At 45.9% G+C, this 19,897-nt stretch overlaps 1 protein-coding gene across 1 annotated transcript; it reads right to left on the reverse strand.

Moving 5' to 3' along the window:
• Positions 1–1,086: 1,086 nt before the first annotated feature.
• Positions 1,087–19,622, reverse strand: LOC146356413 (vomeronasal type-2 receptor 26-like). The gene is made up of 4 exons (XM_084830100.1): positions 19,585–19,622; positions 16,083–16,374; positions 2,250–2,376; positions 1,087–1,997 (listed from the first exon to the last, which is right to left on the reverse strand). Exons 1-4 carry the CDS (start codon positions 19,620–19,622, stop codon positions 1,087–1,089), a joined length of 1,368 nt encoding a protein of 455 aa, XP_084686226.1.
• Between the last annotated feature and the right edge of the window lie 275 nt (positions 19,623–19,897).

A 19,897-nucleotide genomic window follows, 5' to 3' on the forward strand; every position in this document is an offset into this window, starting at 1 on the left:
GACTTAAAAAAAAAAAAAAAAACGCTTACGCGAATGGCGGCCCCCATAGGGAGCCGCCATTCCCATTCCTTATTTGGTCGCTGTAGTCTACGTCAATCTTTACGTAGACTACGGCGAAAATAAGGGCAACGCTATTTGCGTTGCCCTTATTTTCACCGTAGTCTACGTAAACATTGACGTAGACTACAGCATCTAAATAAGGAACGCGAATGGCGGCTCCCTTTGGGGGCCGCCATTCGCGTACGCGCTTTTTTTTTTTTTTTTTTAAGTCACCCATGATAGGCTACGTGACGATTCACGTAGCCTATCACGGCTGACTTTGCAGATCTAGCCGTGATAGGCTACATGAATCGTCACGTAGCCTATCAGGGGAGGTTTTTTTTTTTTTTTTTTTACTTTCGTGTTCGCGGCCGGGCGAGGCGGGAAGCCTCCTCCCCGGCCTGAATTTCGGCCGGGCGAGGCGGGAAGCCTCCCCCCCCGGCCTGAATTTCGGCCGGGCAAGGCGGGAAGCCTCCCCCCCTGGCCTGAACTTCGCAGGGGGAGCAGCGAAGCGCTCCCCCCCACCGCGAAAAAGCTGCGAGAAAAGGTAAGTGACTTTCGTTCACCCCTAGCCAGGCACAGAGTTTGAATTTTGGGGAAAATTAGTTCCAAGTTCCCCTTGGAGTCTCCAGCAAGGGCTTCTGTGCATGGAAGTCTAGCTCATGGACAGAAGTGAAGCATTCCTTTTGGTAAGGGCTTGACCGGGAGAGAGCGCAGGACAGGAGGGCCTGGCGTGCTATGGTCCATGGGGTCATGAAGAGTCGGACACGACTGAATGACTGAACAACAACAACAAATGGGACTGAGGGTGTCAGGGAGCCAGGGACTTAGCAAAGTGGGATCTAAGGGTGCCAGTATGGCCAGCTGGGGACTGCTGGAAGTAGGAGGATTTTTTCCATGTAAACATACGTAAGGTTGCACCCGTAAGAAATTAAGAACTGGCTCTGATCATGCCACCATTTATTGTGGCAGAATTGTGCCTGATTTCTTTGCTATTACTGCTGTTATGGATATGAATTCTCAACATTTCAAGGAGTATTTTAAGAATCAGATGCTCTCTTTAGTTTTGGTTGCTAGATTCTCCCTTGTATTCAGATCAGGCCTCAGCAAAATAGTGTAGCACTTGGGAATGAAGATGCAGCCCATTAGCCCAGCACTGGAGGCCAGGATAGAGAAGATCTGCACGGCTACCATGTATTTCCCCTTGGTACTCAGGTAGGTAGGCACAAAGGACACCCAAACACTGCAGAAGACCAGCATGCTGAACGTGATCAGCTTGGCTTCATTGAAGGCCCCAGGCAGCCTTCTGGCAAGGAAAGCCACCATGAAGCAGATGGCAGCCAGGAAGCCCATGTAACCAAGGGCACTATAGAACATGGCAACAGACCCTTCATTGCATTGTAGGATGATCTGTCCAGGCTGGGAGTGCATGTCAGAGTCTGGGAATGGAGGAGAGATTCCCAGCCAGATGGTGCAGATGACAACCTGGACACTGGAACAGGAAATGACAATGGAGTTGGACAAACTCTTCCCCAGCCATCTTCTCACTCTGTTCCCTGGCTTTGTGGCCAGGAAGGCCAGCACCACAGTGATTGTTTTGGCCAACACAGAAGAGACGGCAACTGAGAAGATGATGCTGAAGGCTGTTTGTCGGAGGAAACAGGTTGCTTTCATTGGCTGGCCAATGAAGAGAAAGGTGGACAAGAAGGAAAGCAGGAGGGAGATGAGGAGAATGTAGGAGAGGTCCCGGTTGTTGGCTTTGACTATTGGAGTTTCTAGGTTGTTAATAAATATACTTAACACTAAGCCAGTGGTTAAGGACAAGAATAGGGCAACAGAAGCCAAGATGATCCCCAGATGTTCTTCATAGGAAAGGAAGGTTATAGCCTTGGGGACACATTGATTGTGTTCATTGTTTGGATGCTGATTTTCTGGACATCTGGTGCAATGATCTGCATCTGAGAAAGAGGAGGAGAAGAATGTAGAGAGGAAAAAGAGTAACAGCAGCAGTGGAGGAGGAGGAGGAGTTATCTGGTATTACGAATGTCTATCTGTATTTGTCTGTGTTCTAGATTTCTGTATTTTTTTATCCTCAACTAAGAAATGATTTGCATTGAAATTTTATTTACAAAAAATACCTTGAGTGAAAATGTGGCAGTGAATCTTTGCCATGTTCCCCAAGGGCCTCCTTCTCCTCTGGAACCCCTTACCTTCCTGAGTGGAGATAGTCCCTTCTGCACACAGCACACAAGCATAGCAGCAAATGGGCTTTCCTTCCTGAATCTCCTTGACGTATCCAGGGAAGCAGCTCCTAGTACACCTTGAGCTAGGCAGATTCTACCCAGAAAGACAAGGAACATTGAAGAAAAAGTGTTGGTGATGTATTTCAAAACTATAGCGGTGGTTAAAACTGAAAGGAAATGAGAAGAACCCCCAGAGGATCCACACAGTGGGAATGGACATTAAAATATGTTTTATGTATGTTTAAAGTAATGCATATTGCTGCCAAAAATCCCAGCTTCATGCATAGATAAGAAGATAAGAAGTTCAGAAGTTCTAGTTCAGGATTCTGTTCACATAGTGGCCAAGCTGATGTCGACTGGCAACCCACAAGACACTGACGGGGTCTGAGCTAGCAGTTACTGACTAGCAACTAGAACTTTTGTAGTGGTAGAGACCATGATGAAATTGTCAGCCCAGGTTGTGGCTGCTGTGAAATAGGCCAATTCCACTTTAGGAAAGGAACTTAGAAAGAACTGCCACTATCCTATGGCTCTCCTAGAAATCTATTGTGCGACTCAGTTTGAAATACTGCATAGGGATGTCAGAGAATTCCACCATGGATCTCGGTGAGGTGGATTTGCCAGTGCATTCGGCTCACCGAAATCCATGGCGGAATGGCCTGCCCCCCCGCCCCCCCTGCTGATACCCCCTGGGATGAGACTTACCTGGGGCAGATGTTCCGGACGGTGGTGGCTCTGGTGGCAGCTTCAGCGGTGGTGGCGGCTGGTCTTCCGACTGGCTGCCACCGCCGCCATTTGCAGTCTGGTCATTTGTGTGTTTGTTTGTTTTTTACATAGACATGATAGGCTACATAAAGACTTACATAGCCTATCGCGTCTGGGTTAAAAAAAGAAAAGAAAAAGTGTATGCAAATGGCGGCAGCTACGGCTATCACCATTTGCATTCCTTATTTTTCGCCATCTTAGTCTACGTAAATATTTATGTAGACTATTATGACGAAAATAAAGGGGAATGCAAATAGTGTAGTGGGAGCTATTTGTGTTCCTTTTTGATTCGCTGTTTTAGCCTACATAAATATTTACATAGACTGAGACGGTGAAAAATAAGGAACACAAATGGTGGCAGCTGTAGCCGCCGCCATTTGTGTATGCTTTTTTTTTTTTAACCCAGATGTGTTAGGCTACGTAAGTCTTTATGTAACCTATCACGGTTGAATACAGGGTCACAAATGGCAGCCGCCATTTGCATCCCTGCTAGCCAGCGGCCAGAAGTCCGGCTGTTGGCAAAGCCGGCCGGCGGCTCTGCGGAATCCCCACAGAGCGGAGCCAGCCAGGCAGGACTCTGGGGGGAGGGACAGAGTGCCTCCCCCCCATCGAGGATTCCGGGAGAGGGACAGAACACCTCCCCCCCCACCACGAAGCAGATCTGCGAAAAGGTAAGTGACTTTCGTACATCCCTAATACTGCATACAGTTCTGGTCACCACACCTAAAAATTGAGGCAGAAAAGATGCAGAAAAGACTGAGTAAAATGTTCAAGGGGGAATGGAGGAAAATATGCAAAAGCTGGGAAACCAGCAAATTATTTGCTGTGAAGAGAGAGGGGTTGTGACCAGGGAAGGGCACATTGCTAGCTGGGGAACCATATTGGAATGGATTGGGAGCCCAAGTGGGCCAGCTTTTCCTCTTGGGCCTTACTTTCAACACTCCTGGGTTAGACAGTACTGGCCTAGAATGCCTACTTGTTGAATTCTGCAGAAGCCAGTTTTACCCATCAAATGCCCTGCTGAGTTGTCACAATGCAACTCCCATCATCCCCATCCAGCATGCCCATTTGTCATCAAACATTCTTTAAAGCAGGGCTTCTTAAAACTTTTGGATCTCTGGGCACATTTGGTAATTAGAGAAAGTGCTGTGGGAACCTCCACAAAATGGCTTCCACAGAAGATGTAGCTAGTCACATTACATGGAATTCAGTGGGAATTACTTCTACATAGGAATTCAGAGGATTGCTGTACTCCATCTTATACACACCTTTCTCCAGCACCAAAGGAAAGGAAACATGGTCTTTATCCCAGTGCAAGGCTTCTGCACTCCATTCCCCACTTGGCATTCCTCCCTCCTCTAGTGCCATCAGCATCCTCACCATGGAATGTGCTGTGTGTTTCTGTGTGTGTGTGAACAATGAGAGAAGGGGATGGGAAGGAAGAGGAAAAGAGCAAGGCTAGGGGCTGGGAGCAGGAAGAAATACTGAGATGGTGGTGAGAGGACTAGAAAGAAAGAGGCTAGGCACATGGACTGAGGGGGAAATAGAAAGTGAAAAAGCAAGGCTAGATGTTTAGAGAGGGGAGAAACAGCCATGCAAGGAGGTGTGGGGAGAGAAATAGTGAGTGTAGAGGCTGGGAGGGAAGGGGAAACAGGAAGTCAAAGAAGTAGAGGGGAGAAACAGAGTGAGGTCATAGGCTGTGATGAAGAAATAGCAAGGCAAAAGGAAAGTGCAGGGAGAATAGAGGCTTGGAGGGAGAGAAACAGCAAGGTAGCGAGGTGTGTGTGGGGGGGAAGGCAGGAAGGGAGGGAGAAACACTCAGACAAAGGTATAGAGGGGAGTAATAGTGAGGAAAAGGAGGAGAGGGGAGGGAAAGAACGAGGGTGGAGGTTAGGAGGGGAAGAAACAGAAAGAGGTGGGGGGGAGAGAAATAGTGACTCTAGAGGATGGGAGGGAAGGAGAAAGAGCAAGGGAAAGGAGTATAAGAGAGAAAACGAGTGAAGTAAGGGGCTGGATGGAGAAATGGCATGGCTAGAGGCTGGGACTGGAGAGTGAGAGCAAAAGGAAAAGGTCTGGGAAAATGAGAGAGGCCAGAGGCTGGGATGAAGAAATAGCAGGAAAGGGATGGAAGGGAGATAACGAGAGTCTAGAGGCTTAGAGAGGGAGAAACACTGTGGCAAAGAGGTGGGGGACAGAAACGGCAAGGCTAGAGGCTGGGGATGTGGGCGAAATATCAAAGCAAAGAAGTAGAGAGGGTAGAGAAAAAAGAGACTAGAGGCAAGGGGTGGGGAAAAAACAGTGAGGTTAAGGAGTAGAGGGAGAGAAAATGCAAGGATAGATTTTAGGAGGAGGGGACAGCAAGGGGGGATACTAAGGCTGGAGGCTGGGAGGGTTGGAAAAAGTGCAAAGCCAAGGATTAGAGGGGAGAAAATAGAAAAGCTGGAGCCCAGGAGGGAGAGAAACAATGAGGTTAAATGGTGGGGAGAGAAAAAGTGAGGCTAGAGGCTGGGAGGGAAGGAGAACGAGCAAGGCAAAGGAGTAGAGAGGGAAAAAAGAGTGATGAAAGGGGTTGGGAGAGAACTAGCAAGGCTAGAGCCTGGAGTGGACACTGAGAGGGCATAGTCTGAAGGGACATGAGGCAGCCATCTTGCTGAAGCTAAGCAGGTCTGGGTCTGGTCAGTGCTTGGAGGGGAGACCACCTGGGAACCACATGTAGCCACCTTGAGTTCTATGATGGAAGAAAAGTGGTATATAAGTGTAATGAATGAATGAATGAATGAATGAATGAATAAGAGCAAAGGGGAAATGTCTGTGTGGGCGGAAGAAGGTTGAGCAGGGCCAGGAATCAACTCTTTCCATCTCGTCCTGCCCACCAAATGACTGGTGGGTTCAGAAACAGGAAGGAGAACATGCCACCCAAGCATTCTTCAATTTTCTAAATATTAACAATGAATGCTCGATGGGGGCAGGGAGTGGATGCCTTCATGGACAACACTGAAGTTCCCAGTTGGAGACCCCTGTCTAAAATGGAGGTATAAAATGGAAGACATGGGTTTCCTCACATGGTTCTTCCACACAGTGGGATCATCATGAAGGTGGAACTCATGGACTGGGGATGCCTGTCTCTCTAGACTCCCAATTTTCACTATAACAATGGAGGCATTGGGCGGCGCCACCCAGTTCAACAAAATATCAAAGTTGGCTGTCAGTTCCCCGTCCCCATCTTGATACATTCCATCCATGGAAGTATTGGCAAGCCCAACATTTCTCAGGAAACGATGAAGCTGGAAAGACAGAGAAGAGCCGGAACTATGTTGATGATCTCAGCACTGGCTATTTTGAGAACTAGACCCTTCCAACCCTACAATAAGCTACATACTCTGTGATTGATTCTTGATCCCAGACTACCTTCTAAAGCAAAAATGACTCTGAAATATTGATTCAAATACATTAAAAAAATAAGTTCCATTCCTGAGTCCCTTCTTTGGCATTTTGGGAAAAGCTAACATTCCTTCCTGTTTCTGAACCCACCAATCATTTGGTGGGCAGGACGAGATGGAAAGAGTTGATTCCTGGCCCTGCTCAATCTTCTTCCCCTTCATGGATCACTGTCTTGTTGTGGTGAAGCGGCTTGCATAACTCAGTGAAGCCATAAGCTATGCCATGCAAGACTACCCAAGATGGACAGGTCATGGCGGAGAGTTCTGACAAAATGTGGTCCACTGGAGAAGAAAATGGAAACCCACTCCAATATTCTTGCCAAGAAAACCCCATGGAACGTATCACAAGGCTAAAGGATATGATGCCAGAAGATGAACCCCTCAGGTTGGAAGGTGTCCAATATACTACTGGGGAAGAGCAGAGGAAATTTCCAAGTAGCGCCGGATACAGCGAAATGGCTGGGCCAAAGCTGAAAGGACACTCAGCTGTGAATGTGTCTGGTGGTGAAAAGAAAGTCCGATGCTGTACGAACCTGGAATGTAAGAACAATCAATCAAGGCAAGCTGTTGTTGTTGTTCAGTTGTTCAGTCGTTCAGTCGTGTCCGACTCTTCGTGACCCCATGGACCATAGCACGCCAGGCCTTCCTGTCCTGCACTCTCTCCCGGAGCGTGCTCAAGTTCATATTCATTGCATCCGTGATGCTATCTAGCCATCTCATCCTCTGCCGTCCCCTTCTCCTTTTGCCTTCAGTCTTTCCCAGCATCAGGGTCTTTTCCAGGGAGTTTTCTCTTCGCATTAGGTGGCCAAAATATTGGAGCTTCAGCTTCAGTATCTGTCCTTCCAATGAGCACTCAGGGTTGATTTCCTTTAGGATGGACTGATTTGACCTCCTTGCAGTCCAGGGCACTCGTAAGAGTCTTCTCCAGCACCACAGTTCGAAAGCATCAATTCTTCGGCGCTCAGCCTTCCTTATAGTCCAGCTCTCACAGCCATACATTACTACTGGGAAAACCATAGCTTTGATTAGACGGACCTTTGTCGGCAAGGTGATGTCTCTGCTTCTTACTATGCTGTCTAGGTTGGCCATAGCTTTCCTCCCAAGGAGCAAGCGTCTTTTAATTTCATGGCTACAGTCACCGTCTGCGGTGATCTTGGAGCCCAAGAAAGTAAAATCTGTCACTGCTTCCATTTCTTCCCCTTCTATATGCCAGGAAGTGATGGGGCCAGATGCCATGATCTTCGTTTTTTAACGTTGAGTTTCAAACCAGCTTTTGCACTCTCCTCTTTCACCCTCAACAAGAGGCTCTTGAGATCCTCTTCGCTTTCTGCCATTAGGGTGGTATCATCTGCATATCGGAGGTTGTTGATAATTCTCCCAGCAATCTTAATTCCGACCTCTGATTCATCCAACCCGGCATTTCTCATGATGTACTCTGCATATAAGTTAAATAAGCAGGGTGACAATATGCAGCCTTGTCGTACTCTTTTCCCAATTTTGAACCACTCGGTTGTTCCATGTCTGGTTCTTACTGTTGCTTCTTGACCTTCGTACAGGTTTCTCAGGAGACAGGTAAGGTGGTCTGGTACTCCCATCACTTTCAGAATTTGCCACACTTTGTTGTGATCCACACAATCAAAGGCTTTAGCGTAGTCAATGAAGCATAAATAGACGTTTTTCTGGAATTCTCTTCCTTTCTCCATGATGCAGCGAATGTTGGCGATTTGATCTCTAGTTCCTCTGCCTCTTCGAAACCCAGCTTGTACTTCCGGTAGTTCTCGGTTCGCATACTGCTGAAGCCTAGCTTGTAGGATTTTGAGCATCACCTTGCTGGCATGTGAAATGAGTGCAATTGTGCGGTAGTTTGAACACTCTTTGGCGTTGCCCTTCTTTGGAATTGGAATGTAAACTGACCTTTTCCAGTCTTGTGGCCACTGTTGAGTGTTCCAGATTTGTTGGCATATTGAATGCAGCACTTTAACAGCATCATCTTTTAGGATTTTAAATAGCTCGGCTGGAAGACTGTCATCTCCGCTAGCTTTGTTGTTACTAATGCTTCCTAAGGCCCACTTGACTTCACTCTCTAGGATGTCCGGCTCAAGTTCAGTGACCGCACTATCATGGCTATCAGGGCTATCAGGGACATTCAGATCTTTCCTGTATAGTTCTTCTGTGTATTCTTGCCACCTCTTCTTAATCTCATCTGCTTCTGTTAGGTCCCTGCCTTCTTTGTCCTTTATCATGCCCGTCTTTGCACAAAACATTCCCTTGAGATCTCCAATTTTATTGAAGAGATCTCTAGTCTTTCCCATTCTGTTGTTTTCCTCGATTTCTTTGCATTGTTCATTTAAGAAGGCCTTCTTGTCTCTCCTTGCTATTCTCTGGAACTCTGCATTCAGTTGGGTATATCTTCCCCTTTCTCCCTTGCTTTTCGCTTCCCTTCTTTCGTGAGCTACTTGTAAAGCCTCATCAGACAGCCACTTGGCTTTCTTGCATTTCTTTTTCTTTGGGATGGATTGAGTTGCTGTGTCCTGAACAATGTTACGGACCTCCGTCCATAGTTCCTCAGGCACTCTGTCTATCAGGTCTAATCCCTGAAATCTATTCCTCACCTCCACTGTATATTCATCAGGGATATGATTTAGGTCATACCTGAACGGTTTAGTGGTTTTCCCGACGTTCTTCAATTTAAGCGGAAATTTTGCAAGAAGCAGCTCATGATCTGAGCCACAGTCAGCTCCAGGTCTTGTTTTTACTGACTGTATGGAGCTTCTCCATCTTTGGCTGCAAAGGACATAATCAATCTGATTTCGATATTGACCATCTGGTGACGTCCATGTGTAGAGTCGCCTCTTGTGCTGTTGGAAGAGAGTGTTTGCTATGATCAGCGTGTTCTCTTGGCAAAACTCTATTAGCTTTTGTCCTGCTTCATTTTGTACACCAAGGCCATGCCTGCCTGTTATCCCGGTGATTTCTTGACTTCCTACTTTAGCATTCCAATCCCCTATGATGAAGAGGACATCTTTTTTTGGTGTTAGTTCTAGAAGGTGTTGTAGGTCTTCATAGAACCGATCAACCTCAGCTTCTTCGGCCTCAGTGGTTGGGGCATAGACTTGAATTACTGTGATGTTGAATGGTTTACCTTGGATTCGTTCTGAGATCATTCTATCATTTTTAAGATTGTACCCCAGTACTGCTTTTCCCACCCTTTTGTTGACTATGAGTGCTACTCCATTTCTTCTAAGGGATTCTTGCCCACAATAGTAGATATGATGGTCACCTGAATTAAATTCGCCCATGCCTGTCCATTTTAGTTTGCTGATTCCCAAGATGTCGATGTTCAATCTTGCCATCTCATGTTTGACCACCTCCAGCTTACCTTGATTCATTGATCTGACATTCCAGGTTCCTAAACAATATTGTTCTTTACAGCATCGGATTTTCTTTTCACCACCAGACACATCCACAGCTGAGTGTCCTTTCGGCTTTGGCCCAGCCGCTTCACTCTTTCTGGCGCTACTTGGAAATACCCTCTGCTCTTCCCCAGTAGCATATTGGACACCTTCCGACCTGAGGGGCTCATCTTCCGGCGTCATATCTTTTAGCCTTGTGATACGTTCCATGGGGTTTTCTTGGCAAGAATACTGGAGTGGGTTGTAGGGATGGCGGAGAATTTCTCCCCGAAACTTCGGGGGGCCGAGCACCAACGTGTTCGGCCCCCCGAACAAGTTTCGGGGAGAAATCCTCCGCCCCCCCGCCCCCCGCCCCCCCCCCCCCCGGGACGGGACTTACCTTCCCTGAATGTCCTTCCCGGCGGCGGGTCCGGACGGCGGTTCGTCCGGTGTTCGAGCGGGGCGGGAGCGGCAGCCGGTCTTTCGACCGGCTGCCTCCCCTGCCATTGCAATAAAAGAAAAAACAAAAAACACGTCCCCTGATAGGCTACGTGACGATTCACGTAGCCTATCACGGCAAGATTTGCAAAGTCAGCCGTGATAGGCTACGTGAATCGTCACGTAGCCTATCACGGGTGATTTAAAAAAAAAAAAAAAAGTGTGGACGGATAATGGCGGCCCCCATAGGGAGCCGCCATTCGCGTTCCTTATTTGGTCGCTGTAGTCTACGTCAATGTTTATATAGACTACGGCGAAAATAAGGGCAACGCTATTTGCATTGCCCTTATTTTCGCCGTAGTCTACGTAAACATTGATGTAGACTACAGCAACTAAATAAGGAACGCGAATGGCGGCTCCCTATGGGGGCCGCCATTCGCGTACGCGCTTTTTTTTTTTTTTAAAGTCACCCATGATAGGCTACGTGACGATTCACGTAGCCTATCACGGCTGACTTTCCAGATCTAGCCATGATAGGCTACGTGAATCGTCACGTAGCCTATCAGGGGACGTGTTTTTTTTTTTTTTTTTTACTTTCGAGTTCGCGGCCGGGCGAGGCGGGAAGCCTCCTCCCCGGCCTGAATTTCGGCCGGGCGAGGCGGGAAGCCTCCCCCCCCGGCCTGAACTTCGCGGGGGGAGCAGCCAAGCGCTCCCCCCCACCGCATAAAAGCTTCGGCGAAAGGTAAGGGACTTTCGTCCACCCCTAGGGGTTGCCATTTCCTTCTCCAGTGGACCACATTTTGTCAGAACTCTCTGCCATGACCTGTCCATCTTGGGTGGCCCTGCACGGCATAGCTTATGGCTTCACTGAGTTACGCAAGCCCCTTCGCCACAACAAGGCAGTGATCCATGAAGGGGTAAGGCAAGCTGGAGGTGGTCAAATATGAGATGGCAAGATTGGACATCGACATCTTGGGAATCAGCAAACTAAAATGGACAAGCATGGGCGAATTTAATTCAGGTGACCATTATATCTACTACTGTGGGCAAGAATCCCTTCAAAGGAATGGAATAGCTCTCATAGTCAACAAAAGGGTGGGAAAAGTAGTACTGGGGTACAATCTCAAAAACGATAGAATGATCTCAGTATGAATCCAAGACAACCATTCAACATCACAGTAATTCATGTCTATGCCCCAACCACTGAGGCCAAAGAAGCTATGTAAACATTTACGTAGGCTAGAACAGTGAAAAATAAAGGAACACAAATAGCTCCCACTACGTTATTTGTGTTCCCCTTTTTTTCGCCGTTTTATCTTACGTAAATATTTACGTAAGATCAATCGGCGAAAAATAGGGGATGCAAATGGTGGCTGCCAGAGCCGCCACCATTTGCGTATGCTGGGTTTTTTTTGGGGGGGGTAGCCGTGATAGGCTACATAAATTCTTATGTAGCCTATAACGGCTGCCTGGCTGGATGAAAATGGCGGCTGCTATGGCGGCTGCCATTTGCGTCCGCACCAGCCCGTCCGTGGCTGGAAATCTGGCTATGGACGGCCCTGGCCAGCTGCTCTGCAGCCTGGCCGTAGAGCGGAGCTGGCTGTTGAGGATTCTGGGGGGGAGGACCGGATTGCCTCCCCCCCCTTCGAAGATTCTGGGGGGAGGGACAGAGTGCCTCCCCCCCCACCGCGAAAGATTCTGTGAAAAGGTGAGTTTCATACATCCCTAGATAACAGGCAAGCATGGCCTTGGTGTACAAAATGAAGCAGGACAAAAGCTAATAGAGTTTTGCCAAGAGAACACGCTGATCATAGCAAACACTCTTTTCCAACAGCACAAGAGGCGACTCTACACATGAACATCACCAGATGGTCAATACTGAAATCAGATTGATTATGTCCTTTGCAGCCAAAGATGGAGAAGCTCCATACGGTCAGTTAAAACAAGACCTGGAGCTGACTGTGGCTCAGATCATGAGCTGCTTCTTGCAAAATTTCAGCTTAAATTGAAGAATGTAGGGAAAACCACTAAACCATTCAGGTATGACCTAAATCATATCCCTTATGAACATATAGTGGAGGTGAGGAATAGATTTCAGGGATTAGACCTGATAGACAGAGTGCCTGAGGAACTATGGACGGAGGTCCGTAACATTGTTCAGGACACAGCAACTCAATCCATCCCAAAGAAAAAGAAATGCAAGAAAGCCAAGTGGCTGTCTGATGAGGCTTTACAAGTTGCTGAGGAAAGAAGGGAAGCAAAAAGCAAGGGAGAAAGGGGAAGATATATCCAACTGAATGCAGATTTCCAGAGAATAGCAAGGAGAGACAAGAAGGCCTTCTTAAATGAACAATGCAACAAAATTGAGGAAAACAATAGAATGGGAAAGACTAGAGATCTCTTCAAGAAAATCGGAGATATCAAGGGAACATTGAACAAGTCCCCTGGACTGCAAGGAGGTCAAATCAGTCAGTCCTAAAGGAAATCAACCCTGAGTGCTCATTGGAAGGACAGAAACTGAAGCTGAAGCTCAAATATTTTGGCCACCTAATGCGAAGAGAAAAGTCACTGGAAAAGACCCTGATGCTGGGAAAGACTGAAGGCAAAAGGAGAAGGGAACGGCAGAGGATGAGATGGCTAGATAGCATCACCGATGCAATGAATATGAATTTGTTTTGAGCACACTCCGGGAGAGAGCAGAGGACAGGAAGGCCTGGCGTGCTATGGTCCATGGGGTCACAAAGAGTCAGACACTATTTAATGACTGAACAACATTCAAGCCATTAGATCATTAGGGAAGAAATTGACCTGCTCCCCCAATTCACTTCATCTTCACAGGTAGTGATTTCCGGGAATTAGGGCTGGTTTGGTAGGGGGTGTCTACATTGACAGGATGGGCAGCAAAATGTGTGTCTGTTGCCTGGAGCACCTCCTAGCACCTGCTATCTGGGGGGCAAACTAGGAGCTCCATCATGTAGTGTTGCTCCCAAGGGCTTTGGAGAAGAAGCTAGGCAGAGACTTCTGGGAGAAGGTCTGGATGGCACCAGTGATTTCCCCCCACCCTGGCTTTGAAACGCACAAAACTGAGGGGGCTTTCAATCCTGTTTCACCTCCCATATTTGAGCCAGAGGTTCTCAAATAGGTAAATCAATCAATAGATAAATCACCTTGAGGAGAATTCTAGAAGTCAGTGGCAGTGCTGCTGCCATGGCCAGACCACGAGGTGAAAATTCAGGGCCCCCAACAGACACTTTTATATGCATTCTAACTTTTCAGTAGCAGTAATCTTAATCAATTAGATGCTGCCTTTGTGGGGGATAGCCAATGAGGGCAATGGAGCGATGTACAGACCTTTCCTTTGCCATTCCTGTCCCCTCACTGGATATTCTACTCACAGCAGCATGTCATTGGTTTCTTTTCCCTTCCATCACCCCCCCCCTTTAATTTAATAAAACAGCTTAGTTGACTTATTGGGGTAGATTGATTCCCTATTTGTACTTTCAAGAGTTGATCGGCTGCCCCACATGACGCCTTACCAAGTGCAGAATGAGGCACTGAGGAAGGGAAGGAAAGATGGACAGGAGTCCTGGACAGCAGAAACTGGAACCTAATTGGCTGTCTTCTACACAAGGAGCCTCAGGAACTGGAATTGCATCAAGCATCTGCAACATTTCCCCAGACCACTAAGCCTGAAATCTTCTCAGGTAATTGAGCAATTCTGTGCTTTTGTGTAAAGAGGTCTGTGATGGCGGAAAAAAAAAAAATACAGTACCTGCCATGGCTGTAAACTTGGTAATTCCAACCTTGCTCCACCCACCATCATCCTATGCTTGGGTCTGGAAGAGTAGGCCGCATGTAAGGCTCGTGCCACCATCTGGACACTGTTGTAAACATTGTAGTTGTCTTGGGACAGACTTTGTTTGAGCACATCCAGAGGCAATTTCTCTTTCTGTTCACATCTACTCCTCCTCTTCACTGACAATGCATATCTTGAATTGAAACAATGAAATGCTTTTTTCATGTAAGGATCAATGTGACTCAGTTCAAAATTGGTATGTTTTGGCCTGTTTGTCTGGATTGAGAAGGAAAAGAACCAATGGCTGTGCTGAAAACGTAACCCAGTCATAGACAACATTGGGGTGATGTCCCACAAAGCTGTTGTGATCCAGACTTTCCCTTCAGTGGGTTCTACCCACAATTTAAGTATCTGTTTTAGATAAAATACTCCATCGTAGAAAGATCGTGTGTCTGCATAGTAAATAAATACCTTGACTTGTCTCCATCTGAGAAGAAATTTGGGCTGAACTGTGAGTTTAAACCTTGTCAGTTGTGGGAGTCTTTCTGAGATGGCAACACAGACACCGTGCCCAGTGAGTAGAGGTGTCAGCGTCCGCATGAACCTTTCTCCATTGTCATTGTCTGGAGCAAAGAGACCGATCCAATTCCATCTGAAATGCAGGAGCAGTTTGACCATTCCCAGGTACAGGTCTTCATCTTTCGGGACAACCCGGTAGAAAAAAGGGAACTGGGTTTTGTCCTTAAGGACACGGGAGACAAAACCATAACTGACCTAGTGAGGGAAGAAAGAGATCAATGATGTGTTTTTTTTTCTAAGGTGAAGCCCATTGATTACAGAGGTAGAAGACACATGCAGTCTCTTCTGCAATCACCTCCACAGCACCTCAAATATCTTAGTCATGGCACCCTCCCGCTACTCTTCCCCAGCAACTGCCCTCCAGAGGCATGGTGCCTCTGGTCCTGAAGCAAGGTTATAGTCATGATTGATAGGCACTTATAAACTTATCCTCCACATATTTGTCTAATCCCCTTTTGAAATTCATGTGTGCTGTTGGTTGCAAAATCCACCACTTAATGACGCATGGTGATCTTCCTTTCATCTGTCCTGACTCCCACTATTCTGTTTTTTTGGATGATCCCTTTGGGTTCTAATATTATGAGATGGAGATCAACCCCTCTATATCCACTTCCTTCACAACGGGCAAATTTTATACACCTCTATCATGCGTTCTCTTACTTGCCCTTTTCCTAACTAAAAGAGTCCCAGACATTCTCATCTTTCCTCTTTCCCATGTTGAGTGCCATTTTTGGTAGCAAGGTGGCGTATAAATCAAATCAATAAATGAATGAATTCAATGGATAGAACCAAAATTTCCAAATGAAAAGATAGCAGGGGTTTCTGCCCCCACCCCTTAGCCCCCAAATACACAACATTTTAAATTCCCAGTGCGTTTGGCTTTCTCCCAAATGAATATGCATAGGAGTTAAGCCACAGTTAGATAGATTGGGTTACACCTTCCATATTGCAGAGATGGACTTTGAGCATAACCAGTTTAATGCCATTCATATGTCTCATTCATTCACCTGCAGGGTTATTGTCCTCTGTTTTCTCAATATACACTGTGGTGGTCATGCTCTTTCTCCTCTGGTTTCCACCCAGATGACACAGATGCTCTGACTTGGATTCCTGCATTGAGCAGGGGGTTGGACTCGATGGCCTTGTAGGCCCCTTCCAACCCTACTATTCTATGATTCTATGATTCTATGGTAACTTGGGAAGGGAAGTTTATCATGTAATGTATGAACAGACTAAAAGCTGATGCTTAGGTGATGATGATGATTGCTGCAAAGGTGCTCAAAAGGTAGAGACAAACAGTAGCTCCCCCCACCCGAGACAGCTGAAGGCCTTTTAAAGCAAAGTCCAATTAGATGGCACCTTCCCCTCACACCCTGCCCTGCATTCCTACCTGTGGGATTTTGTAGATGCCCAACATGGCTGAAATATGGATGGAGATTTCAGAGTCAGCCCCTTCTACAACAGCCAACAGGTCATTCTGTCTTCCCCAGCTGTAGTTTGGAATATTCTTATGCCCAGGGGACAGCAGATCTAGCATGGCGTCATACGTGATCCTTGTATTGTAGTAGTTCTCGTAGATGTTGTAGCCCAGGGTGGTGTTGGGGAGGAGGCTGGGATTCTGGTTGATCTCATGGATGGCAAAATAGAAGGCCAAGTCATGGAAATATATTACATCTGTTATTCTGAAGCAAAATATATAGGTCACATTGTCATCCTGTGTTTACTAAAACACTTGATCGGCATATCCAGGCCATATAATATTGCTTTATTATGGTGTCTTATGCTTTACTAGGTTGTCGTATTTTGTGTTTTCAAGTTTTGTTAAAGTTTTGACCATTGGGTAGTATAGAAATGAAATAAACAAAGCTCTATAACTGTCTATGTCTGATCTAGTTCCAGGAGCACAATAGTTAATCCCCACATCACTGTTTGCAGGGATGATAGGACATACAGACCAGAAAGGGGGGGGAGCAACTCTTCCTTGTGCTGCTCTAGCCCTGGAAACTCTGTTCTTTCTTTGTTTCCTTTCTTTCTTTTCTGTACTGCCCATTTGAAAAGCTTTCTGGGAGGCTCACACAAGTTGCAACCCCTCAAATCCAAGACAATGAACACATAATATAAATCTTTAACATACAATGTTTAAACACGTTAAAAACAGCTTAAGAAATAGTTGCCACAAGACACTATTGTTGGCTGTATTCTGAGCAGGGAGGGCGCCCAGGAGAATGTGTGGTGTTTCTGCAACAATCTTGAACTCAAATAAAAATCTGTTTATTATGGTCCATGCCTAGATCGAACAATCCAGAACTGAACTGGGCTCTCTACCTGTCCTGTGCTTGTGCAGAACCCAGATTTTTATGTTACTCCACAACAGGGCATCCGTAGCCAATGCAGTATGTGTAAAAGGAAAACCATAACTGTGTGGAGAGGTCTCCTCCAACCCACCCACACATTCTTTCTTGAAGTAACAAGGCACGAAATAGTTCCAAGGGAACTACAGAAAAATGGAGGGTTGAAATAAAGGATTTGACAATGTTTGGAGGACCTGAGAATATGCAGTTGAGATTTCCCCAACTTGATTTCATACAAGCTGTTTCCCTGTGGTGTGTCCAACGATTATAGTGACAATCACATTTGTGGTAAGCAAAGAAACCACTCCTTGGGAACTTGGATTGAAGATGATAGGAACTTTTTGACAATAAACTAGGGGAAGAAATCCCCCACACCACCACAACTACTGATGAATCTGAGAGGCAAATAGACACATTTGGCATGAAATCAAACTCCACCTCCAGAGAAAAAAGGAAATAAAAAAGATTTTTTGCAGACAAGAAGAACAATATTCCTTAAGAGCCCCATTCAAGGAAACTGAATAGATCATTTCTCCTTACCAATTGCCAATTCTAGGGCAAGACTAGAGATGTTCTCATTTGTTTTTTTTTAAAGAAGAGAAAAAGGTGTTATCACCCTAATTTTATTCAGACTGCAACAGAAGTCAATAATTTACACTGTTTACACATAAATTACATGGAGATGACCTTATAGGCTTCCTTCACATTGAGCTTTTATCCTGCAATTAAGATTGCTCCTTCACAGACGTTTGGGGGCTCTTTATATGATGCTGTGATCATCCCAGGCATCTCCTGCACTAAATGCCCTTTGTTCCATTTTTAAATAGATTGCAGATACTGAGCTATCAAATTGCCCCATTGTGTTCCGCTCCAGTTTCCTCCATGAAAAGAGTTGAAATGGAAATAAGAGGAGTGAGATCAATGAAAGATAATGGAAGACTCAGATACGAGGAGAAGGAGGGGGAAGGTTGGGGGGAAAGGCAGCACATGAAAAAGGGAGTCATTGTGATTCTGCAGTCACTATGGAAACAGGAAGCCCCATATTAAATGCAGGATTTTCAGTTGGTATAGAGATGCCCATAAGCTCCTTGAAGAACAAAGGATTGTTAAGAAAAGTAGTTACTATGGTTATGCACCTGTACAAGTAAATATTACTGGATGGCCATTAAGATGTGAAGTGAAGAAGTGTACAGTTCTAACACAGATTTTGACATCTTTATTGATGGACCAGAAATAAGGAAACTATTGAGTTCTTATCTGTTATCTGGAACGTTGTTATTACCTGGACCAAAGAGAATGTGGCCCATTTATTTATTTATTTATTTATTTCATTTCTATACCGCCCAATAGCCGAAGCTCTCTGGGCGGTTCACAAAAACTAAAACCAAACAACACACAATAAAACAATTTAAAATATATAGAACATTAAACCACAATATAACAGTACAACCACAATAAAACCTAGCAGCAGTACAGGAGTTTAAAATACAGATTTAAAACAGCAAAGATAAAAATTTAGAAAGCTAAAATGCCTGGGAAAATAAAAAGGTCTTCACCTGGCTCCGAAAGGAGTACAATGTAGGCTCCAGGCGAACCTCACTAGGGAGCTCATTCCAGAGCCGGGGTGCCACAGCAGAAAAAGCCCTCCTCCTAGTAGCCACCCACCTCACTTCCTTTGGCAGGGGCTCATGGAGAAGGGCTGCTGCTGATGATCTTAAGGTCCGGGCAGGCACATATGGGAGGAGGCGATCCTTCAGGTAACCTGGCCCCAAGCCGTTAAGGGCTTTGAATGTTAACACCAGCATTAAGACACCAAGGTTTCTGTTACACACACTCATTGTAACATGTGAATATAACCCTAGTGTGAGACACAATCCTTGCCTGTCTTTTTCCCACCACACAGAAAATAAAGAGCAAGGATTGGGGACCTTGTGCTGTGTTTCTGCTTTCAGGGATGTACTGTGAGGCCCCCCGACCCTTCCGCTCCTCTGCCTGTGCATTCCATCCCCAACCCTCCCAAATTCGCTGTGGGTCAAACTACATATTAATTTAAAGATGTAGCTGAGTTGTATTTTTAACTCAAAAAATAAGCTTATGGGACTTCATATGGATCAGGACACTAGAGGGGTGGATAGCAGACTTTCACCCATTGCCTTCAATTCACCTTGCAGATGGATGCAGTTTGGCAATGTAAATTGGATGCACAGGGGGGCTGGTCCAGAGTGGGAACATGAGGTGAGGGGTTGGGAGGCCAGGGCCAACTCTACTACGAGGCAGAGTGAAGCAGTGGTCTCAGGTGGCAGATTTTGAGCATCACAAAAGGGCAGGAAATTCTTCGTACTTTACTTTGATTTTATGGTATTTCTACTGCCAGGGATGGGGAGAGGTGATTATGGGATTTTCTGCCTGATGTATAGAAATAACTCTGCTGACTTTGGATGCTATTCATTTTAACTTCGGGGGGTTGGCGAGGTGCCATTTGCTGTTCTCCCTCCCCTGCCATGCTAGGTTCCCAGTCTGTGTAGTAACATATAGTCTCACCTTGCAAAGTCACATTCTATAATGAAAGGGACAGTCATCGAACATAGAAGTGCACGGTAATAAAATTCATCTGAAAACCTTGGGCGTACTGGCAGGATTCTAGCTTCAGAGTGAAACTGAGCATTCCCGATTTTCCACTGCCAACAAGTCCTGCAAATAGGCTTTCATGGTGCAGAATAACCTTAATAACTTTTGAACCACTACTTAGAATTTCGACAAACCAATGAAAGGCACACATCCTCTACAAGGGAGAATCACACATCAGTAGTTTAACCTTAAATTTGATTCTATGTAATAGAAAATATCCTAATTA

The sequence above is a fragment of the Heloderma suspectum genome, chromosome 2 (genome assembly GCF_057233095.1).
Source record: "Heloderma suspectum isolate Gila_16-S chromosome 2, 16-S_ref, whole genome shotgun sequence".
NCBI lineage: Eukaryota > Metazoa > Chordata > Lepidosauria > Squamata > Helodermatidae > Heloderma > Heloderma suspectum.

Excerpts from the sequence above, each read along its gene's own strand:
- LOC146356413 (XM_084830100.1), bottom strand. The coding sequence starts at position 19,622 with ATGACTGTCCCTTTCATTATAGAATGTGACTTTGCAAG. Across the intron at positions 2,377-16,082 it reads GCATCTACAAAATCCCACAG|AATCTGCCTAGCTCAAGGTG; the intron begins GTAGGAATGCAG and ends CTTTCTGGGTAG. Across the intron at positions 1,998-2,249 it reads GACTATCTCCACTCAGGAAG|ATGCAGATCATTGCACCAGA; the intron begins GTAAGGGGTTCC and ends CCTCTTTCTCAG.